At 40.1% G+C, this 17,779-nt stretch overlaps 7 protein-coding genes across 7 annotated transcripts; 6 read left to right on the top strand and 1 right to left on the bottom strand.

Annotated features, from left to right (window-relative positions):
* The first annotated feature begins 2,914 nt into the window (after nucleotides 1–2,914).
* LOC124196671 (germinal-center associated nuclear protein-like) lies at nucleotides 2,915–4,439 on the top strand. The gene is made up of 5 exons (XM_046591827.1): nucleotides 2,915–3,141; nucleotides 3,193–3,257; nucleotides 3,327–3,482; nucleotides 3,545–3,727; nucleotides 3,791–4,439. The coding sequence occupies exons 2-5, from the start codon at nucleotides 3,193–3,195 to the stop codon at nucleotides 4,437–4,439; spliced, it is 1,053 nt and encodes a 350-aa protein (XP_046447783.1). The 5' UTR covers nucleotides 2,915–3,141.
* On the top strand, nucleotides 4,359–5,084 carry LOC124196673 (tRNA-specific adenosine deaminase 2-like). Its single transcript, XM_046591829.1, has 2 exons — nucleotides 4,359–4,501; nucleotides 4,601–5,084. The coding sequence occupies exons 1-2, from the start codon at nucleotides 4,399–4,401 to the stop codon at nucleotides 5,011–5,013; spliced, it is 516 nt and encodes a 171-aa protein (XP_046447785.1). The 5' UTR covers nucleotides 4,359–4,398; the 3' UTR covers nucleotides 5,014–5,084.
* A 67-nt stretch (nucleotides 5,085–5,151) lies between these two features.
* On the top strand, nucleotides 5,152–6,441 carry LOC124196672 (39S ribosomal protein L19, mitochondrial-like). Its single transcript, XM_046591828.1, has 5 exons — nucleotides 5,152–5,259; nucleotides 5,324–5,614; nucleotides 5,685–6,007; nucleotides 6,073–6,221; nucleotides 6,283–6,441. Exons 1-5 carry the CDS (start codon nucleotides 5,223–5,225, stop codon nucleotides 6,398–6,400), a joined length of 918 nt encoding a protein of 305 aa, XP_046447784.1. The 5' UTR covers nucleotides 5,152–5,222; the 3' UTR covers nucleotides 6,401–6,441.
* A 330-nt stretch (nucleotides 6,442–6,771) lies between these two features.
* On the bottom strand, nucleotides 6,772–7,948 carry LOC124196674 (60S ribosomal protein L12-like). The gene is made up of 6 exons (XM_046591830.1): nucleotides 7,765–7,948; nucleotides 7,565–7,638; nucleotides 7,320–7,500; nucleotides 7,146–7,264; nucleotides 6,974–7,086; nucleotides 6,772–6,799 (listed from the first exon to the last, which is right to left on the bottom strand). The coding sequence occupies exons 1-5, from the start codon at nucleotides 7,799–7,801 to the stop codon at nucleotides 7,000–7,002; spliced, it is 498 nt and encodes a 165-aa protein (XP_046447786.1). The 5' UTR covers nucleotides 7,802–7,948; the 3' UTR covers nucleotides 6,772–6,799; nucleotides 6,974–6,999.
* Nucleotides 7,949–10,433: 2,485 nt separating this feature from the next.
* On the top strand, nucleotides 10,434–11,579 carry LOC124197387. The gene is made up of 2 exons (XM_046592827.1): nucleotides 10,434–10,616; nucleotides 10,742–11,579. Exons 1-2 carry the CDS (start codon nucleotides 10,539–10,541, stop codon nucleotides 11,399–11,401), a joined length of 738 nt encoding a protein of 245 aa, XP_046448783.1. The 5' UTR covers nucleotides 10,434–10,538; the 3' UTR covers nucleotides 11,402–11,579.
* Nucleotides 11,580–11,869: 290 nt separating this feature from the next.
* On the top strand, nucleotides 11,870–13,140 carry LOC124197388. Its single transcript, XM_046592828.1, has 3 exons — nucleotides 11,870–12,082; nucleotides 12,159–12,279; nucleotides 12,351–13,140. Exons 2-3 carry the CDS (start codon nucleotides 12,169–12,171, stop codon nucleotides 12,957–12,959), a joined length of 720 nt encoding a protein of 239 aa, XP_046448784.1. The 5' UTR covers nucleotides 11,870–12,082; nucleotides 12,159–12,168; the 3' UTR covers nucleotides 12,960–13,140.
* A 474-nt stretch (nucleotides 13,141–13,614) lies between these two features.
* On the top strand, nucleotides 13,615–14,870 carry LOC124197781 (integumentary mucin C.1-like). The gene is made up of 2 exons (XM_046593326.1): nucleotides 13,615–13,752; nucleotides 13,826–14,870. Exon 2 carries the CDS (start codon nucleotides 13,871–13,873, stop codon nucleotides 14,717–14,719), a length of 849 nt encoding a protein of 282 aa, XP_046449282.1. The 5' UTR covers nucleotides 13,615–13,752; nucleotides 13,826–13,870; the 3' UTR covers nucleotides 14,720–14,870.
* Nucleotides 14,871–17,779: the final 2,909 nt, after the last annotated feature.

Genomic DNA, 17,779 nt, shown 5'->3' with positions numbered 1-17,779 from the left:
CTTCCTTTCACCGTCTGAATCGCGAGACTTTCTTACAATTAGCCGATAAAGCTACACTCTTTACTTGTCTTCCTTCCGCAAACAAACCCTGGTTTGGCCTGGCTAATGCAGCTGCGAAACTTGGAGGCCCATGTTGCTCTTCCTCAGTGCTTCTGCGACCGTCGAAAGAGGCCGTGAAGCTGTAAATCCGTCTGTCTGTCTCTTCCATTTGGGACCGAGAGTGGACCAGAAGCTCGCCGGCGCCAACACCAGGGTTTTCTTTCACCATTTTAAGTCGGCAGCGGCTATCCTCAACTAACACCTTTCCAAACAAGTTGTCCAAATTCTTTCTGGGCATTCTTTTCTCAACTCCCATCAACATCGCTTTAGTTTGTAGGACTCTCCTGCCTGTGGGTGTGGTTCTCCCCTCGAATCTATAGATCATTTTTTATTTGGCTGCCCTCGTTTCTCACTTCCCCGCTCTCTTTTCCGCACTGCCTGCAGTAGCTGCAATATTAGTTGGCCACCTACTCTTTCATCGATCCCGGCTGATCGCGATGTATGGGAAGCCATGTGCCTCTTTATCCATCAAACTAAACGTCTCCGCTGGGGCTTCTCTTGAGTTGCCCCGCGTACTCCACTACTCTATCCTCTCTCCTCTTGTTTCATATAGGCCTGTTTTTATATTATTCGCTGGTTGTGACCCTCGTGTGGCATTCTGGGCCCCAAGACCTTCTTAGGCGACCCCAGAACGCAGCGAGCAACTCTCAACAAAGCTTGGTGGCATATTTCTCTGCTCCCGCTCACCCGTGATCGGCAGGGTGTGAGAAACTGTATCTCCAAAAATTAATTTTTATTTCCGATCTCCCCTCCTTAGCTAGTCAAAGTTTACCCACTGCAACTGCGCCCTCTGTCTCTGCGATGGTGCTAGGCTGTAACGGGGGCCGTCGGCTGACGGCCTTGGAGGTTCAACCATGCCGAGTAGACTTAAAAAATCAGTGCCATTCGGAGCTCGCAGAGGTGCCGCCCGCCCAGTGTGGGGTTAATAGGCCCAGTTTCCCCTTCTTATGTACATTTTATTCCGTGTATCTTTTGTTCCAGAGCTGATGCTCTGTGCCTACGATGTATTTTAACTCTGTCCTCCGTATAAATGTCAATACATTCGGGGAGTACTCTGTCAAGAGTTGCGCCCAGTTTATTAAAAATATATATATCCGTCGCCAGATTGGGGTTTTAGCATCTAATGTTGCAACTTGTTCGTTCCTGCATAGATAAAGAAGACTGGTTTTGCATGTGCGATCCTTTTTTCCCTATCCCTACTGACCCCGAGTTTCTGTTTTGCTTGTCCTGCCCTTAGCAGATAAACTGCTGTACTGCACCGTGGCTACCAAGGGTGTTGCAGACGAAGATTGTTTTCCTTCTGTCTTGGTAAAATTCTTTGCTGGCGTTTAATAGTTTTAGGTAATTTTGCCTTAAAAATTTTTATTAAGAAGTCATATTGTATTTCATTTTGACGTTTCCCAATTGCAAAAGCAGGGAATTCAATTGAATCATTGCAATTGAATAGAAGTAAGCAGAGTGTAGAGAAGAAAACGTACACTAGAGGGCAGGACAAGCAAGGCAGAATCGGGAAAATCGGAGGAAGGGTAGTAGTCATTTTAGCCTTTTCACCCAAAACAAATTGTTAAAAGCGATTTTTTTAATGAGCTTTATTTATATTAATGTTCTCTTACTCTGTGTAAAACCCGTTCAAGAAAAAATAAAGGGATCATATAAAATAATGTGTTTAAATATTAACTTTTCGCTAAATGGTGTCTTTTTATTATAAAAATTTATTTAAAAAATACAGGGTTAAAGAGAATTGCAATATTAACTTAAGTTCCAATTTTTGTTTATTTACAATGTTATTTAATATTTTTAAAAAATTAAAATCTATTGAAAAATCGGTGAGCTGTCGAAAAAATCTTTGCGCGTTTTAACATGGCGCTTATGGGGAAACGAAAAGTTTTTAAATCTCTCCCATTTGTAACCTAATCTACCTAAAAATACGATCTTAGTCTCATTAAATTCGATGTTTCTTCTACTTTAAGTTGATATTTAAGGCGGGACCGATTTTTCTGTAAGTTATTCATGTTTTTATAGACCCCCCAAGGCCCCAATCGTCAATTTCAGTTTTAGTAATCAACACACCCGCTGGGGGGCTATGTCGAACAAAAGTTGCAGCGGTTATGACAAGAAGCCCCCCAGCTTGGAGTGCAGCCCCTTCTAGCGGGTAGCGGCTGTGCTCATCACCACCAAACGGGTGTGTTACTCACTAATGCAAAACACTTGGTAAAATATGCAAAATTAGGGCCTAGAATATCGGTTATAACTCCTAAACGAATGTTCCCTTTGGAAAAATACGAATGACTGTGATAGAATGATTATTTAGCTATCGAATGAACCCAAGGGGGGATTTTAATATGCTAAGATGTCATGAAAATACTGTTTAAAAAAAAACATTTTTCCCATAAGCGGCTGTGTTAAAAACGGAAACACTTTTTCGCGCGGTAAAAAAATGGGTTTTACGTTGGATTTTTTTTTTGCACACTAAATTTATACCATTTAATATTTTTTTTAATCTTTTATTTCAACCAGAAAGTATATTTACACGGATAAAAAAATTTAAAATCACGATTTAAAAACATGTTGTACACGATATTTTTCACAATTATTTTAAGCATGAGTACATTGTTATGATAAAAACAGTGCTCACGAAGAAAAATACTACTAATAATTTGTTTGGGGTTAACTCCCTTTTTGGGCACAATTTGACTAGGGTACTAATGCCCATGGTTCCTGCAGAGCTATAGAATACTATTAATAGTATATTATAATATATAGAATATTATAATAGTATTCTATAGCTCTGGCTCTGGTTCCTGTTAAAAAATTGTCCAAAAATAAAATTTCTTTAAATCGGCTTTCGTCAAATTTGGCGCCGTTGTAAAGGATAAAACTGACATTTTGAAAGCAAGACAATTACACAACTAATTAGAGGTTTAGAGCGTAGGGCTATTAAATACTAGCATACTTTTACTTTCATGCATTACTGCAATTTGTGCTTCATACAATCATATGCTACAAGACGAAAAAATAACACAATTAATTTGCAATCACTAGGTATGAATAGTTGTGATTGAACATAGTATTTTCATGAAAAGTCTTTGTTAGATGGATGCTGTAACATTTGTGCAAGGGATTTGCAAGACCATGTGCCCAGCAGATGAATACGAAATGTATTTAGTAGTCAAGTTAATCCACATTTGAAGATTTTTCTAATGTAAGTTATTGCTTCGTGTTTTTAGAAGAAAGGAACACAACTTGGTCCGTCCCTTTGAAACATCTTTCCTGTCTGCTGTCAAGTGCTACAGTAGGTCTGCTGCTGGTCAGTCATTTGCCAGAAACAGAAATATAAGAGATCTCTCCACACTAGACAACACAGTCCAATACCTCTTCCAACAGTAGGAATCAAATAACTGGTTATAGCCGATGTTGCTAACAATAACCCATTGATTTATTATAGGATTCTTGATAAAAGAAAAACACACTTACCACTGTTGTATGATTTTGTATTTGATCGCCTTAGAGCTGTTCGCCAAGACCTGGTTGTTCAGGGGTATTTGGAAGGATATAGTGGATTAAAAACAGTGGTTGTTGTAAAAATTCTTGAGTATTGTGTCAGGTTTTATGTCTACTTTCAATTCAGGTACCTGCTTGACAAGTGTCCTTAATTTTTTTTTTATTAACTCGTAATGAAATTTTTCTGTAGGTTGTCTCATCTTCCTCCATCTGCATTTAGCAGTCATATTAATCAAAATCATATTGATGAGTGCTTAAGTCAATTACTTCATCTCTACTCTGAAATTGAAGTGAAGAATTCTGAGTTGCTTCATCAAACAAATTATATTGAAATCGAAGCCCTTCATTTGCTGTTATCGAAAGGCCCAAATGGTCTTCACCGTGCAATTCAACTACCCTACAGGACGAAAACGCACACCATAGTTAAAAAATCTATTGAAATCAGCATCTCTCTCTGGCTTGGAAATTTTGTCAGAGCAAATCGAATCGCACAAGGTTTACCGTTGAGCCTTTTATTGGCTTACCGTGCAAACTTTGCATTTCTTCGATCGAGAGTTTTAGAAGTTTACGAACGCGGCCATCGGTCACCACAAGGATCCAAGTTTCCTCTTGATAAACTGTCACGTTATTTATTGTTTGATACTACACAGGAAACCGCCGATTATTGCGCTGAGCATGGTCTTTTGCTGGATGAAACGGGTTCTTTCGTAATCTTCAAAACCGGGACCACATTAAAATCAAGCGCATCTTCTCAGTCAAACAACGTTTGCGACAGAGCAATTGAAGAACAATTGAAAAATGTCCGAATTAGCAACTTGCTATATGGACAGAGCATTTGAATTGGCCAGAGAAGCTTTATCAGTCGGAGAAGTTCCCGTTGGTTGTGTTTTGCATCTTGAAGGTGAGTTCTTGGTCTTGTGACGTTTTACTAGGTTTACTAGCTATGATGTTTTACTGAAGTCTTTTTTTTTTTGTTTTTTTGTTTTGTGTTTATGATCAGGTTATGGTATAATCGGTGAAGGAAGAAATCGTGTGAACGAGACGAAAAATGCTACGAGACATGCTGAATTAGAAGCAATCGATAGTGCTTTATTGTGGATAGAAAAGAATGCTAGTGAAAGTTACTCTCAAGTGTTTGGAAAAACAGAAGTTTGGGTGAACGTGGAACCTTGTATTCAGTGTGCTGGAGCTTTACAAATATTAGGCTTCGCCCGTGTGTATTATGGTTGCTCTAACGAACGGTTCGGCGGATGCGGTTCAGTACTCGACGTCTGCGAAAAGGACAAACGCTTTCAACGTCTTCAAATACAGGGTGGAATACGTGCGAATGAAGCTATTGAGTTGCTAAAGGATTTTTATCGCTGTGAAAATCCAAATGCGCCCAATCCTAAGTCGAAAGAAGGGAGAAAATAATGAAATTGTTTCTTGTCACTGTGTATCCATATATTTCTAATTCTAAGTAAAATAAAAGTTTTGGTTACAAATCTTTCTTTTCCATTTCTTTGCGTTTTATTATTTTCCGCTTATGTCCTAGAGGAAATTGGCACTGTCGCCCTTATGTGAATATGGGACATGGGATCGTCTGCACTAGTCAAGACAACAGAGTGTAGTCTATTTTCACCATGCTGAGAAGAGTAGTTTTACAAACATTTCGCCAAGGTTCACTAATCTTTTATTTGATTTAATTTCATAAATTAAATAATGAAGAAAATTTTTTATGTAGGATTAGCTCAATCTTTCTTCAAAAGAAATGCGGCTTCTTTAAGCGAAAGTGCTGTAACTCAGCACCCTATTGAGACGTCAGAAGAAGCCGGCGCAAAATCGGGATCTAAACAAAAGAACGGAGATGAATCTGGAAATACTGTGGTTGTCGCACCACCAGAATTTAGATTCATGTATCCTGAATTTCTCCCTGATCCAACTATGGAACGTAGAAATAAATTAAAAGAGAAACTTGAAAGAATGGACATGCTGCAAAGAAGATCAATTATAGAAATTCCAGAATTCTACACTGGTATGTTAACTACTTCATTTTTTTTTTCCGGAAATAGTATTGACATCTCACTTATGCCATATTCTTCTAGGATCCATTATGGCTGTTACAGTGGCTGATTCAAATTCTCCCAATAAATTTGCATGCTTCGTAGGCATTTGCATTCAGAGAGGAGGCAGTGGGCTACAAGCATGGTTCATTCTTCGTAATGTTGTTGACAGACAAGGCGTGGAAATTCTGTATGAAATGTACTGCCCTCTCATACAGAAGATTGAAGTGCTTAGGTTAGAAAGGCGTTTGGATGAATCATTGCTCTACCTGAGGGATGCATTACCAGAGTATAGTACTTTCCCATTTGAAATGGAAGCAGAGAGACGATTAAATAACTCTGTTGTACCTATTAATCCTATCAAAGTAATCAAGTTGTTGATTGGAAATCAGGATGTATCACTAATGTTTTTTGTTTGTTTTTTTACAAGGTAAAATTACGACCACGTCCTTGGCTGGAACGTTGGGAACGTCAGAACCTGCAAGGAGTAGAAGACCTTAATCTTCCGCAACGTTACTATGACAGAGCTAAAGAAGTTGCGAAACCATGGGAAAAATACGATCTCATGTTACAGTACAGGTAAATTTCAACTTTTTCTATTTGCGGTTATGTGGATTATTTTCAAATGAACATGTATTAGGAAAACTATCCCGGCCGAGGAGCAAGAGAAGATATATGCAGAAGTGCATTCTCAACTTCAACAACAGGACTTAAAACGAAAAATAAAAAGACGTCGAGGCCCAAGTAGTGAACAATAATGTGTTTGATGTAGTAATAATACAATTTTTCAATGGACAAATTCAACTAAAGCAACTTTCATAAAATTTATTTATATATATTTTTTTTAAATATTTAACCAACAAATAGAAATATTTGAAATTAGAAATTATTATTAATCCGCTGAAATAGCAATCTAATAAATTCCTGGACCCCTATGTAATCAGTAGTTTATAACGAATTTCAATTCTTTTGAAATATCCCTTACAAATAACCATTTACTCAAAATTTCATCATTTCCTTTAATTAACCAATGCTACTTGGAACATTTGGAAACTGCTTGAAATTTCATCGGATAAAATTCATACTACTTGAAACTTATACAGTAATCAATTTCAGAACACATTATACATCGGTTTAGATCCGTTTATTGAACTCATCTGTAAATAGAATAAGTGAATTTCATTAATTTAAATTTTGGCTTGTGAATGACTCGTATTTTATACGAGTTGGACGGGATGCCAACCCCAACCAAACCAGGCTTTCGGGTAACATTCCCACCTGCTGTAACTTAAAATTCAGCAGATGACATGACCTTCTACCTGGGGACTTACCATCATTATGACAAGCAGGCGCGGATCTACTCTTCTGGGACTTCCAGCTCTCCGTTGGCGACAGCATCGGTAACATCACGAGGAGTTCGGCCATCGATCGTGCAACCCACAGACTAGAAGATATGGGCCTTAAGTTTCAGAAAAATGATAAAACAGAATAATTTTAAATTACCATGCAGGTTCCCAAAATTTCCTTAACAGTTCCGATGAGGTATCTGGATTGAGACCTGGTCCTCATGATTCGAGCAATTGCAATGACCTCATCAAAAGTAATGTTGCCGTTGTGCTTGACTAAACAAAAAGAATAATTAACCACTGCAAAAGTCAAATTTTGAAGTGCTATTACTGTTCTTTTGCTTCTTGCGATCACGAGGGGGCTCCTTGAGTGCCTTGATGACTAAGGAAGAAGCTGATGGAACAACTGAAACAGCAGCTTGACGATTCTGGATTGTCAGCTGGACAGTAATCTTCAAACCTTTCCAGTCCTGGGTTCCCTTGGCAATATCTTCACCAACCTTCTTGGGAGACTGTAGACAGAAAGCATAGGCAAGTCAGTACAAACATCGAATTTGAACGAATATTCCAACTCACCAAACCCAATGGACCAATCTTGGGGGCCAAAGATGAAGTGGCACCAATTTCACCACCAACAGCACGAAGGTAGACTTTAAAAAGAAACAAAGTGTAAAATATTATCAGCGTGTGGTGAGAAGCTTGAAAAGTGACGGGCAGACGGTTCCATTTAGCAACATACAACACTAAAATTTAACTTGAAATTTGGCAAAACTTACTGATTTTCACTTCTGAGGGATCGAATTTAGGAGGCATGTTGTTCGATGGATATTAGGTCCGACGAAATTAATGGATGCAACAAAACCTCGACAGTGTCGTATGGCGACTTGATATCGGAGTGAATGGGAAAGAGGCCGGCCTCAGCTAAATTGAAGTAAGCTGTTGCCAACTCGTTTTAAACACGAAACAAGCCTTAAACACTTCAGTCGCTACTCGCTGTAGAGTTGCTAGTCCCTAAATACTTCAATCGCGATATGTATATCAGTGTATCGAATATGATTTCACGAATTATTTGTGGATAATTGCATATTAACAGAGTAGTAAATTTAATATTATTAATTATTTTCATAGTCCTATTTTAAGATATTTAGTTTAATCAATCATATATTTAGATGCGATGCGGCTGTGTGACGCGGGCTACTACAAATATTTCGCGACATGACGTCATGTTGAAATGAATCCCTAGTTGCCTAGATTTCTTTTGCAAAAGTGGCGTGAAATTAATATTCTACTTTTATTCATTCTACTGATCTGTTTGTTGCGGGTTTAAAAAGTTTTATGGCTATAAAGCGGCGAACAACAACCTTTCTCGCCGTACGGCAAGAGATTGACAGACGTTTCCATAAATAACAAACATAGCAACGATTAAAAAAGAAAAGCTGCATTCCGCATTTCTCTCCGTTATCGATTTCACGATTGCTTCGGTGCAAAACATTTAAGTCGAAATTTCCGACTATGAAAAGAATTCAACAACGTAAAGGTTAAGAGCGTGAAAGATTGATGATAGTTGAAGGCAAGCGATGTCGTAACCAGCTGTCTGACACGAACGCGAATTTTCATCTCCCGAGACGAGATACCAGAATGAACTTGACCTCGACTCTCCTGTAAGGCTATGCCGGTGGACATAATTCTCCAGCGCGAGCAATAAAGTGAATGAACGTAGTTCAGCAATTTAGTCAAATTGTCATTCATGCTGGATAATAACGAAAGATAAACTCCTGCGTCTGGAGTATACCGCCTTGTATAGTCTACGGCGTCTTGCTAAATAATGATCGCGTTAAGAAAACCATGTAGGGATGCCACTTGTTCTAGCGTCCAAAAAGTCGTGAGTCTCATCGTGGATATTGTGTTCACAAAGAAATGAGAGAGATGGAAGACAGATTGTGTAACTGTAAGGTAGACATACATCTCAGACTCTAGGATATACGTTGCAAAGCTATTTTTCGTGGAGGAAACGATGGGGCAATGACCGGCCACATTGGGTGACCTTGGCCAGGTTAAAAAGTAAATTACATGCAGTCTGTTGGGAGTGGGATGTTGGAAGAACGCTATGGCCAAATAAGAGTATCGGCCCATCGTCAAAATGTTTCTCTTTTCCGGGTCAGGTAATGAATTGTTTTTTCTTTTCTTCTTTTTATATTGCCCATCCGCCTCCTTTCGCCTTCCAACAACCATGCGATGGTCATCTTTTTTCTCCTTCTTCATCAAATTGACTTTTCTTATATCTTTTTCTTTTTTTAAAATAAATAGTTTTGGGCAGCGCCCAAGCTTAAGACGTCAAGCGGAGATGAACGACCTTTTCTACGTGTGGTTATCTTTTTTTCTTAAAAAAAAACTTTCTCTCTTCTTATCTGTTATTCGCTTTTCTTGATGTAGCGATTGGATTTTTTTTTACCTGTCGTTGGGTGCGAAAGATGCATCAGACAAAAACAGCTGCACACGAATTTCTGTTTCAAGCTCATCAATGACGCAAGCGGACAAATAACAGGAAATGACACGTTACTCGCCCCAAACAATTCAGAATGACCAACATAGTATATATCGCTAAATCGACAAAAAAAATGAACAAAATAATAGCCAAGCTGTTTCCAATAGCGGCCGAAATATGCTCCTAAATAAACCGCATTCGCTTGGGTCTATTGAAAAAAAAAGAAAAAGAACTGGAACGGTGACACTGTTTCGCGTTCCAACTATATGTACTCGCCTCAGTTTCTAGTTCACGAAAAATGTGTGTAAACGATCTCAAACTTTTTATTTTTCTACTATGTACCTCTCCGGAAACGGAAGACTGATACTACTCGATAAAGTATTAAGTGCTTGGTTTTTTTTTTTTTTTTTCTCTCCTTTTTTTACATGTGGCTGATCACGTGAAAACTTGGTATGGTATACACCGTACTAGGGGCCATTCAACTCTGTATAATAATTGCCGAGGTACTCCAATTTTCCGAAAGAAAGAGATCATAGTATATTTCCGCGACACGGAATATAACAAAAGGTGAGTGACACATTGAGCAACGTAGAGGTAGAAAAACCCATCTTCATTCTCTCTTTAGTTTTCTTTCTTCTTTATTGCAAGTGATGATCGTGACCGTTGATGACTGGTACATCGGTCACCTGTTGAAGACATTCTTTAGTTTCTATTCTTCACGACTTCAGGAAAAAAAAGTAATTTTTATATTTTACAGGTCTATAAATCATCTCTTCCTCTCTTTGTGTGTGTTGAAATCCCGTACGTTCGTTGGCTAGTAATGAGCCGTGGCAAAGTTGTTTTTTTTTTCTTCTTTTATCAAAATATTTTTCCTTTTTTTTTTCTTTCGGTCGCGAAGCCGTTGGCAGGACACCCGCTGATTGGCCCACACGTATGCACGCGGGAGCCCTTAAATAGCAGAGAACCGTGAGCATATGCGGCCTTGTCAGGCAAGTCTTCTCCAAGTGTGCGGATCGCAGTCACGGAACTACTCTCAGAAATTGACTTGGAAATTCAGAATTTAAGATGAAGTTACTCGTTGTGTTGGGCCTTATTGTGGCCATCGCTTCAGCCACTCCCATCGATCAAGACGACAAAGTTGAGGTATAATGTTGACTTTGTTTGAATTATGTTTCGTATTTGCGCTTTTATTTGATTCGTGTCGTCATTTTTTTTCCACTGTTCGTTTTTACAAATTTCCTGTTTGGTTGTTGTGGTGACTCATTCAGGAATTGACTGTGGTGTCAATGCCCGATAAAGGTGAGCCAGCAGTGGAAGAACGCCAAGTAATCTCCAATCTTGCTAATCTGGTCGGATCTGCCAACGTCGCCGATTTGACGGCCATCATTCAGCAGCTCGTCAGAGAAGAGCTCAAGAATATTTTGGCCAATTTGCAAAATGCCCAGAATTTAACGGCCACCACTCTCAGTGGATTGATCAACGCCGACGAGTCCAACTCTGAGAAGCTCCAGCAGGTGGTTGTCAAACAAGAAGTCGACAAGCAAGCCGAGGCCAAGCCGGTGTACTTTTTGCCTCGTCGCCCGGGTTACTTCCCACCTCAGCACCCGATGTACTACGGACCGCAACAGGCCGTTCCTTATTACAACGAAGAACCTTACTTCTATCGCGGTGGCCCGCAGTGGCGTCGCATCAACCCAACCGACGAGACTCTCAGCGATATGGACGCCCTCGCCGAATTAGAGTTGCTGCTCAATGAGAAAGGAGAAATGTCCAGTGAGGCTCGTGGTCTCATGTCCAGTCTCTCGTCCACCACCAATTCGGCCAAGGCTAGTTTCAAATCGTTCGTCAACAACCTGTCGTCGGCATTGCCGTCGTTTTCTATCGTCAGGAAAACTTACTTGGTGCCCGGCTTAGCGATCAACGGCTAAATCGACACGTTTATTGAAGAGCGCAAGCTTTTCCAGTACATTTACCGACGTTTTTCCCCAGCTCAGTATTTATATTTGGTCAATTGACAGGATTATCCCCTCATTGTTCTGTTTTACTTTTTTTATTATTACGATTTAACATGCTATTCGAACCTCAAAATACAAATTGTTGCACAAATACCAATTTTTATTTATTGGAAAAATTGCAACAAAAAATTGCTGATGGACGTTCAACTTGTCTTTCGAAATATTTTTGACTACCTCTGAAAGCCGACGCCTGATGGGATAATTTAAATGGTTTTAAGTCTTATTATTTCACTCCTGGTTCAAGAACCTTCTTTCAAAAGCCCTTTACATGCAGACTGATCTTTAAATAAAGATAAGAATATACTCTAGACCTGGAATCAACCTTTCTAGAAAACTTTCTAGAAAATGATGCTAACCAACATGCAAGCTAACATGTTGTGTAGTCTGGCGATCACAGGGAATTTTACAGGGTGACCACCGACCAGATCTCTTAAATAAGAAGAGGGGTTCATCCTTCTGTAGTCGCCTTCCTTTAGACGAATTTGAGCTTTAGACTCGAACTCCAGCACACCAGGAACTCTCTTCTGAGCCCAAAGATTGGCTAAAATTTTGTTATTGACAGCAATAACCCCATAAAAGGACTGGTTCGCAAAGGTAAAATTTAAATCAAATTATAATTGAACGTGAAATCTTGAAAAAAAAATTTCACAAATGCTTTTATGTTACACAGATTAAACAGAATGATAAGAGGATTTATTTTCGTCTGTCTTTTTATGGCGGCATGGGCTCATCCGATGCTTGAAGGCACACTAGATGATTCGTCATCCGAAGTTTCGCTTGAATCGGACGAAGTAAGGTTCTAGTTGCTTCGTTTTTTTTTTTTTTTCATTTTTAATTCCACATTTTGATGTTGATTTTCTAGTCGGCAGAAAGCACTGAAGCGACCATCGTTCCATCCGGAAGCCCGTCAAATTTGACAGCCGAGATGCAGCAACTTATGCAACTTGAAATTTTTAACAAAACGAAAAACAACGAAACGGGATCTTTAACAACTCATAAAGTCGGCAGTTCATCCATAGCCCAGCAACTTCAGCCGGTCGCCATCCGCCCTTTCTTTTACCCGACAGCGTTCTCACCTTATTTCTTCCGAGCTGGTCCATACCAAACAGGCTATTATCGCCCTTATCTGATGCCCGTTTTGAATCCGTTTTATCCAACAAATCCAGCTACCGTTCAGGATGAAGAAATTTTGACGGCCAGACAGCCTTTTCCCGTTGACGACGAACTGAGTGAAGAGGATGCACTCAAAGAACTTGAAGCCATTAAAAAAGAGATGGCCGAAGATGCTGCCGCTAAACGTCACCAAGATAGGCTGCTGCTCCCCAGCATTTCGGTCAATCCAGACCATTCATCTGTAACTGTTTCGTTAAAGAGCTTCGCTTCACTTTTACGATCTTTAAACTCACGCGTGACCGTTACTTTGGCTACTAGAACGATTCTTGTACCCAATGTTTCGATTATTAACAACTGATTAAACTGTTTCGTATTTACTTGATGTGAAATTTTAAATTGATTATAGGATATATGGCACTCTTTCTCTTCTACAATAAAAAAAAGTGTTGCTAAATCGGACAGTTTTTCATTGTTGCATTTTTTTAGGTTATTTGGTTCCATTTCCACAATGAATAAAAAATATTTTTCCCTCTTTCAAATTTGTTTGTTTCCTTTGAATTGGATAGCATTGCTGAAATGCTCCAAAAAACACTGTAAGTTTTAATCACATAAAAAAAATGATAATTCAGCAGTATGTAAGACAGTTTTACATAACTGTATAACATTATACGTTCTAGTGTTGGGTTGAACCTTCTTATAGTGAGAATCTTTACTTTTAAAATTATAAATGAAAATTTTAAGAATAATGATCACAATTTTATTCTTTTGCTGCTGGTGCGGTATATCCTAGAGTGTTTCCCCTTATCAAATCTGAAACGACCGGCATATTCAGTGTTGCGAAAGGTTATTGACACCCAGTGTAGGGCGAAAAAGAGAAAACGGCGAGGGAGAGCTGACGGTGAAGGTCAACTTTACCTGGAATTCTTTGGCTGTTATTTAAAAAAAAACCTATTGCGTGTGCCGATCTCTCATAACCTACTTTAAGGTTATTGAAGTTCAAGTTAAGAAAGTAGGGGGGTGCAAAGAGGAGAATACAAGAGAGGGGGGACGCTAACTTTTCGGATAAATAGGAGGTGCGCATTTTCTAGTTGCAGCACTGAACTTTCGTCCGCCATTCAGTCCGCAACAGGATCACAGCAAGTAACCAAACGGTAACATTTTCATGGTTCATAATTTTATACGATTTCCACATTTCCTTAATATTTAAAAAAATATCATTCATAGAAGCCGAATCCCTTCTCTTGACGTGCAATAAATAACCTTATCACGATGAAGAATGCTTGCATGATCATATTCGCTGGATTGGTGGTGCTGGGTTCAGCGGAAGAGCCTTTAGACAGCAGCGAAACTTTTACCCAAGTCTATCCATTCGCCGAGCGTGCATTCTTTTATTATCCTACTGGAGCTGGAAACTTGTTCAATCGAGCGGGTAATCCGGCTCCATCAGTCGATTTCGACGACAACCCTTTTGATGCCGCCGCAGCAACCTCCTCGCAAGATATTCCCGCTGCTTATTTCGTACCGACATCCGACCTGTTGTCCATGCCCTACCCATCTAGAAGCGACCAAGAAGCGGACGAGAAAGCGGCAATGAAGCATCTGGAAATGCTGAAGGAATTGCATGACAAATTGGAGAGCAGTGAACAGAAATTTTTGAAGCCCAGTCTCTCGTTTGGTGGCAACGGAGTTACCCTCCCAATGAATGCGTTCGTGGCTATGTTGCAGAAGCTTTCGAAGACGGTCACCAAAACGGTCATTACGACTCAATTTACAACTGTATTTATGAATGTTAGCAACAGCGTTTCTGAAACGACTGATTCGGCCATTGTCGTCAGCAACACAGATACTAAGGCCACTACAACCACCACCAGCCCGGCGACTACCATCGCAGAAACAACTACTCCAACCATCTCGTCGGCATCTTCTTCTGTTCTCGAAACAACTCCCGTGATCGAATCAACACCCGTGATCGAACCAACTTCCATGGTGGAAACAACAACTTCCGCTATCGAAACAACAGCTTCCGTTATCGAAACATCAACTACTACTATCCCTGTGTCGGTCACAACTAGCACTCCTTTAGTGATTGTTACGACAATCACTACGACAATTCTCTAAATTTGTTACTGCGATAATTTCTTTCTCTGACAGATTCCTATTTCAGGTAGACTCTTCAATCGTACAATATATCTTTTGCTCAAAAATAAATGCCATGCCATAATCAATCCGAATAAATAATTAAAATCAATACAATCAATATTAACGCGAATGGATGTTTCTTTTTTAAGACATATTGGTCACATTTTTGGTTTTAAGGCAAATGGTCGCTCATGTTGCGATTGCTCCCCAGAAAGATAACCTACAACGGCAGCAGGAGATAGCTGTCGTTTTTTAAACTGTTTTGAACAAATTTTCAATTCTTTAAAAGCATAAAACTTTAAAAGGCATTGATTATGATGGGGATGACAACCGCTTATGAAATCATCGATGAACGGAAATAAATGATATTGTGTTTGAATACCTATGTGATGAAGGGAAAGTTAGTTGATTACGCCATGTTCTACTGTAGCTTTTTCGACCTTGAGATATGGCTAATTGACCATTGATGGAGTTCTTTTACAAGTCACGTACCGTAATCAGTTTATTAATTCACGCATTATGTGCATTATATGCATCGACGTGTTGACATCTAGAGTTAGAATATTCCTGCCTCACCTGGAACAGAGAGTGCGCTTAGTGTCGATGAGGTATACACATAATTTCTTACCATAATAAAGTTTGACTTAAGATATCATCCAAGCATTTTTTTCCTTCGCAATTTTTTTCTTGATTCGATTGCCCCTTCCTTGCCTTTTATATATGCCGCGATTTCCGGCGATTTCTCTTTTCTCTTGTTTTTGGAGGTGGAAAAATTTTGCCTTTGTTCTAGTAGGCGATAACTACCCTATTTACGAAAGTAAAACAAATAAGAAATCGCAACAACACCACAGGATGGGATAGAAGAGTGAGTGGGGCTTATTAATCATTTTTAATAATTATTTCTAAGTTTCCACAGGAACTCTATAATAATTTCCAATAATTTCCCAACGTTATTTTGTTGACACAATGAACGGGTTAGTAAACGAGATAATGGTCACCCTTTATATACTTGACCGCCTTGGTAGTCAGAAAGGCAAATCTGAAAAAAGGTGAGTCCAAAAAGGCAATTGCCTTTTTGGTCAGGCCAGTTGCCTTTCTCTTTTTTGGGCTCTGAAAAGAACCGAGTGGGCCGAGATCCGAGTGGGCCGAGATCCAAGTGGGCCGAGATCCAGGTGGGCCGAGATTCAGCAGACATCCGTCTCGTGGCAGCTCTCAGTGAAGAATGGTACCTCCTGGCCTACCAGAGGGCGCTTATAAAGGTCCGGACGGCTTAGGCTCCATCCAGTGGTGGGCCGAGATAACTACAACGCCATCTGCACGGCTATCTTTAGGCTCCGCCTAATTGTGGGCCGAGATTGGGGTGGGCCGAGATTCAGTCAGGTGGGCCGAGATTCGGGTGGGCCGAGATCTGACTGGGCCGAGATTCAGTCAGGTGGGCCGAGATTCAGTCAGGTGGGCCGAGATCCGGGTGGGCCGAAATTCCACCTGACTGAATCTCGGCCCAGTCGGATCTCGGCCCACCTGACTGAATCTCGGCCCACCCGACTGAATCTCTGCCCATTCAGATCTCGGCCCACCCGGATCTCGGCCCACCTGACTGAATCTCGGCCCACCCGGATCTCGGCCCATCCGGATCTCGGCCCACCTTACTGAATCTCAGCCCAGTCAGATCTCGGCCCACCCGGATATCGGCCCACCTGACTGAATCTCGGCCCAGTCGGATCTCGGCCCACCTGACTGAATCTCGGCCCAGTCAGATCTCGGCCACCTGACTGAATCTCGGCCCAGTCAGATCTTGGCCCACCCGAATCTCGGCCCACCTGACTGAATCTCGCCCACCCCAATCTCGGCCCACAATTAGGCGGAGCCTAAAGATAGCCGTGCAGATGGCGTTGTAGTTATCTCGGCCCACCACTGGGTGGAGCCTAAGGCCCTCTGGTAGGCCAAGAGGTACCATTCTTCACTGAGAGCTGCCACGAGACGGATGTCTGCTGAATCTCGGCCCACCTGGATCTCGGCCCACTTAGAGCTGGCGATTTATATCAAATATCGTTTTTCGATATATCATTAAAAAAATCGGTGTTTTCTGATTCATCGATATTTTCGATATGCAACATTGCCATGATACAAAAAATGCTAATTAAAAATACATGCAGGTAATAGGTATGTAGCCTTGTAGGAATTGTATTTTCGTCAAATTTGGCTAAGGAATGAAAAACAAACTGTGTAAGGTGACAAAAATATAAAATGGCAGAAATATTTCCTCAACATTGAAATGGAACGGAAACGAAAAGAAATCAAAACTTAAACATTTTTGTTAAAAAAAATCAGCATATCAACATTTGAGGGCTTTAAACCGTTCCTTTGTTTAGAAATAAGAAGTCCAGCCTTCGAAAATATCTGCTCCGAAGGCACAGAGGTAGCTGGTATACAAAATATCTTTTTTACAACATAGACTATAGGGGTATCATCACTCCGTCCGTCACAAACACATTTCCTCACTTTTTGAAAGTGATTCCAAACAGCACTGCCTCTCATTTCTTGGCACACAGTTTTTCTAAAACACCTAACAATAAAACTATTGATTGCATGTACGAAACAGAACTTAAAAAATTTCATTTTTTACTTACTGAAATCTGCAATTCCTGAACACTGCAACTGAAAACCACATACTGATAAAAGTCATTTTTAGTATTACTACATCGACTCCAATTGTTAAATTTTCCATTCCCATCAATTGACAGATGAAAGAAACAAAGACATATAATATATAAGGCTAAGAAAGTTCGGCGGCAAAGCACACGTTGCCATTTTGATTAAATACGATTTTAACAAATATCACAAAATATCGATATTCGATATCTTCCGATGTTAGGCCAGATATATCGCCGAGTCAGATATATCGATATTTCGCATGAATAATCGCCAGCTCTAGGCCCACTCGGTTCTTTTCAGAGCCAACCAAAAAGGCAACTGGCTTTACCAAAAAGGCAATTGCCTTTTTGGACTTGCCTTCCGGAAGAGTTGCCTTTCCGTCTA

This window comes from Daphnia pulex, chromosome 7 (genome assembly GCF_021134715.1).
Source record: "Daphnia pulex isolate KAP4 chromosome 7, ASM2113471v1".
Classification (NCBI taxonomy): Eukaryota; Metazoa; Arthropoda; class Branchiopoda; order Diplostraca; family Daphniidae; genus Daphnia; species Daphnia pulex.
This window is presented reverse-complemented; position numbering and strand designations above follow the sequence as displayed.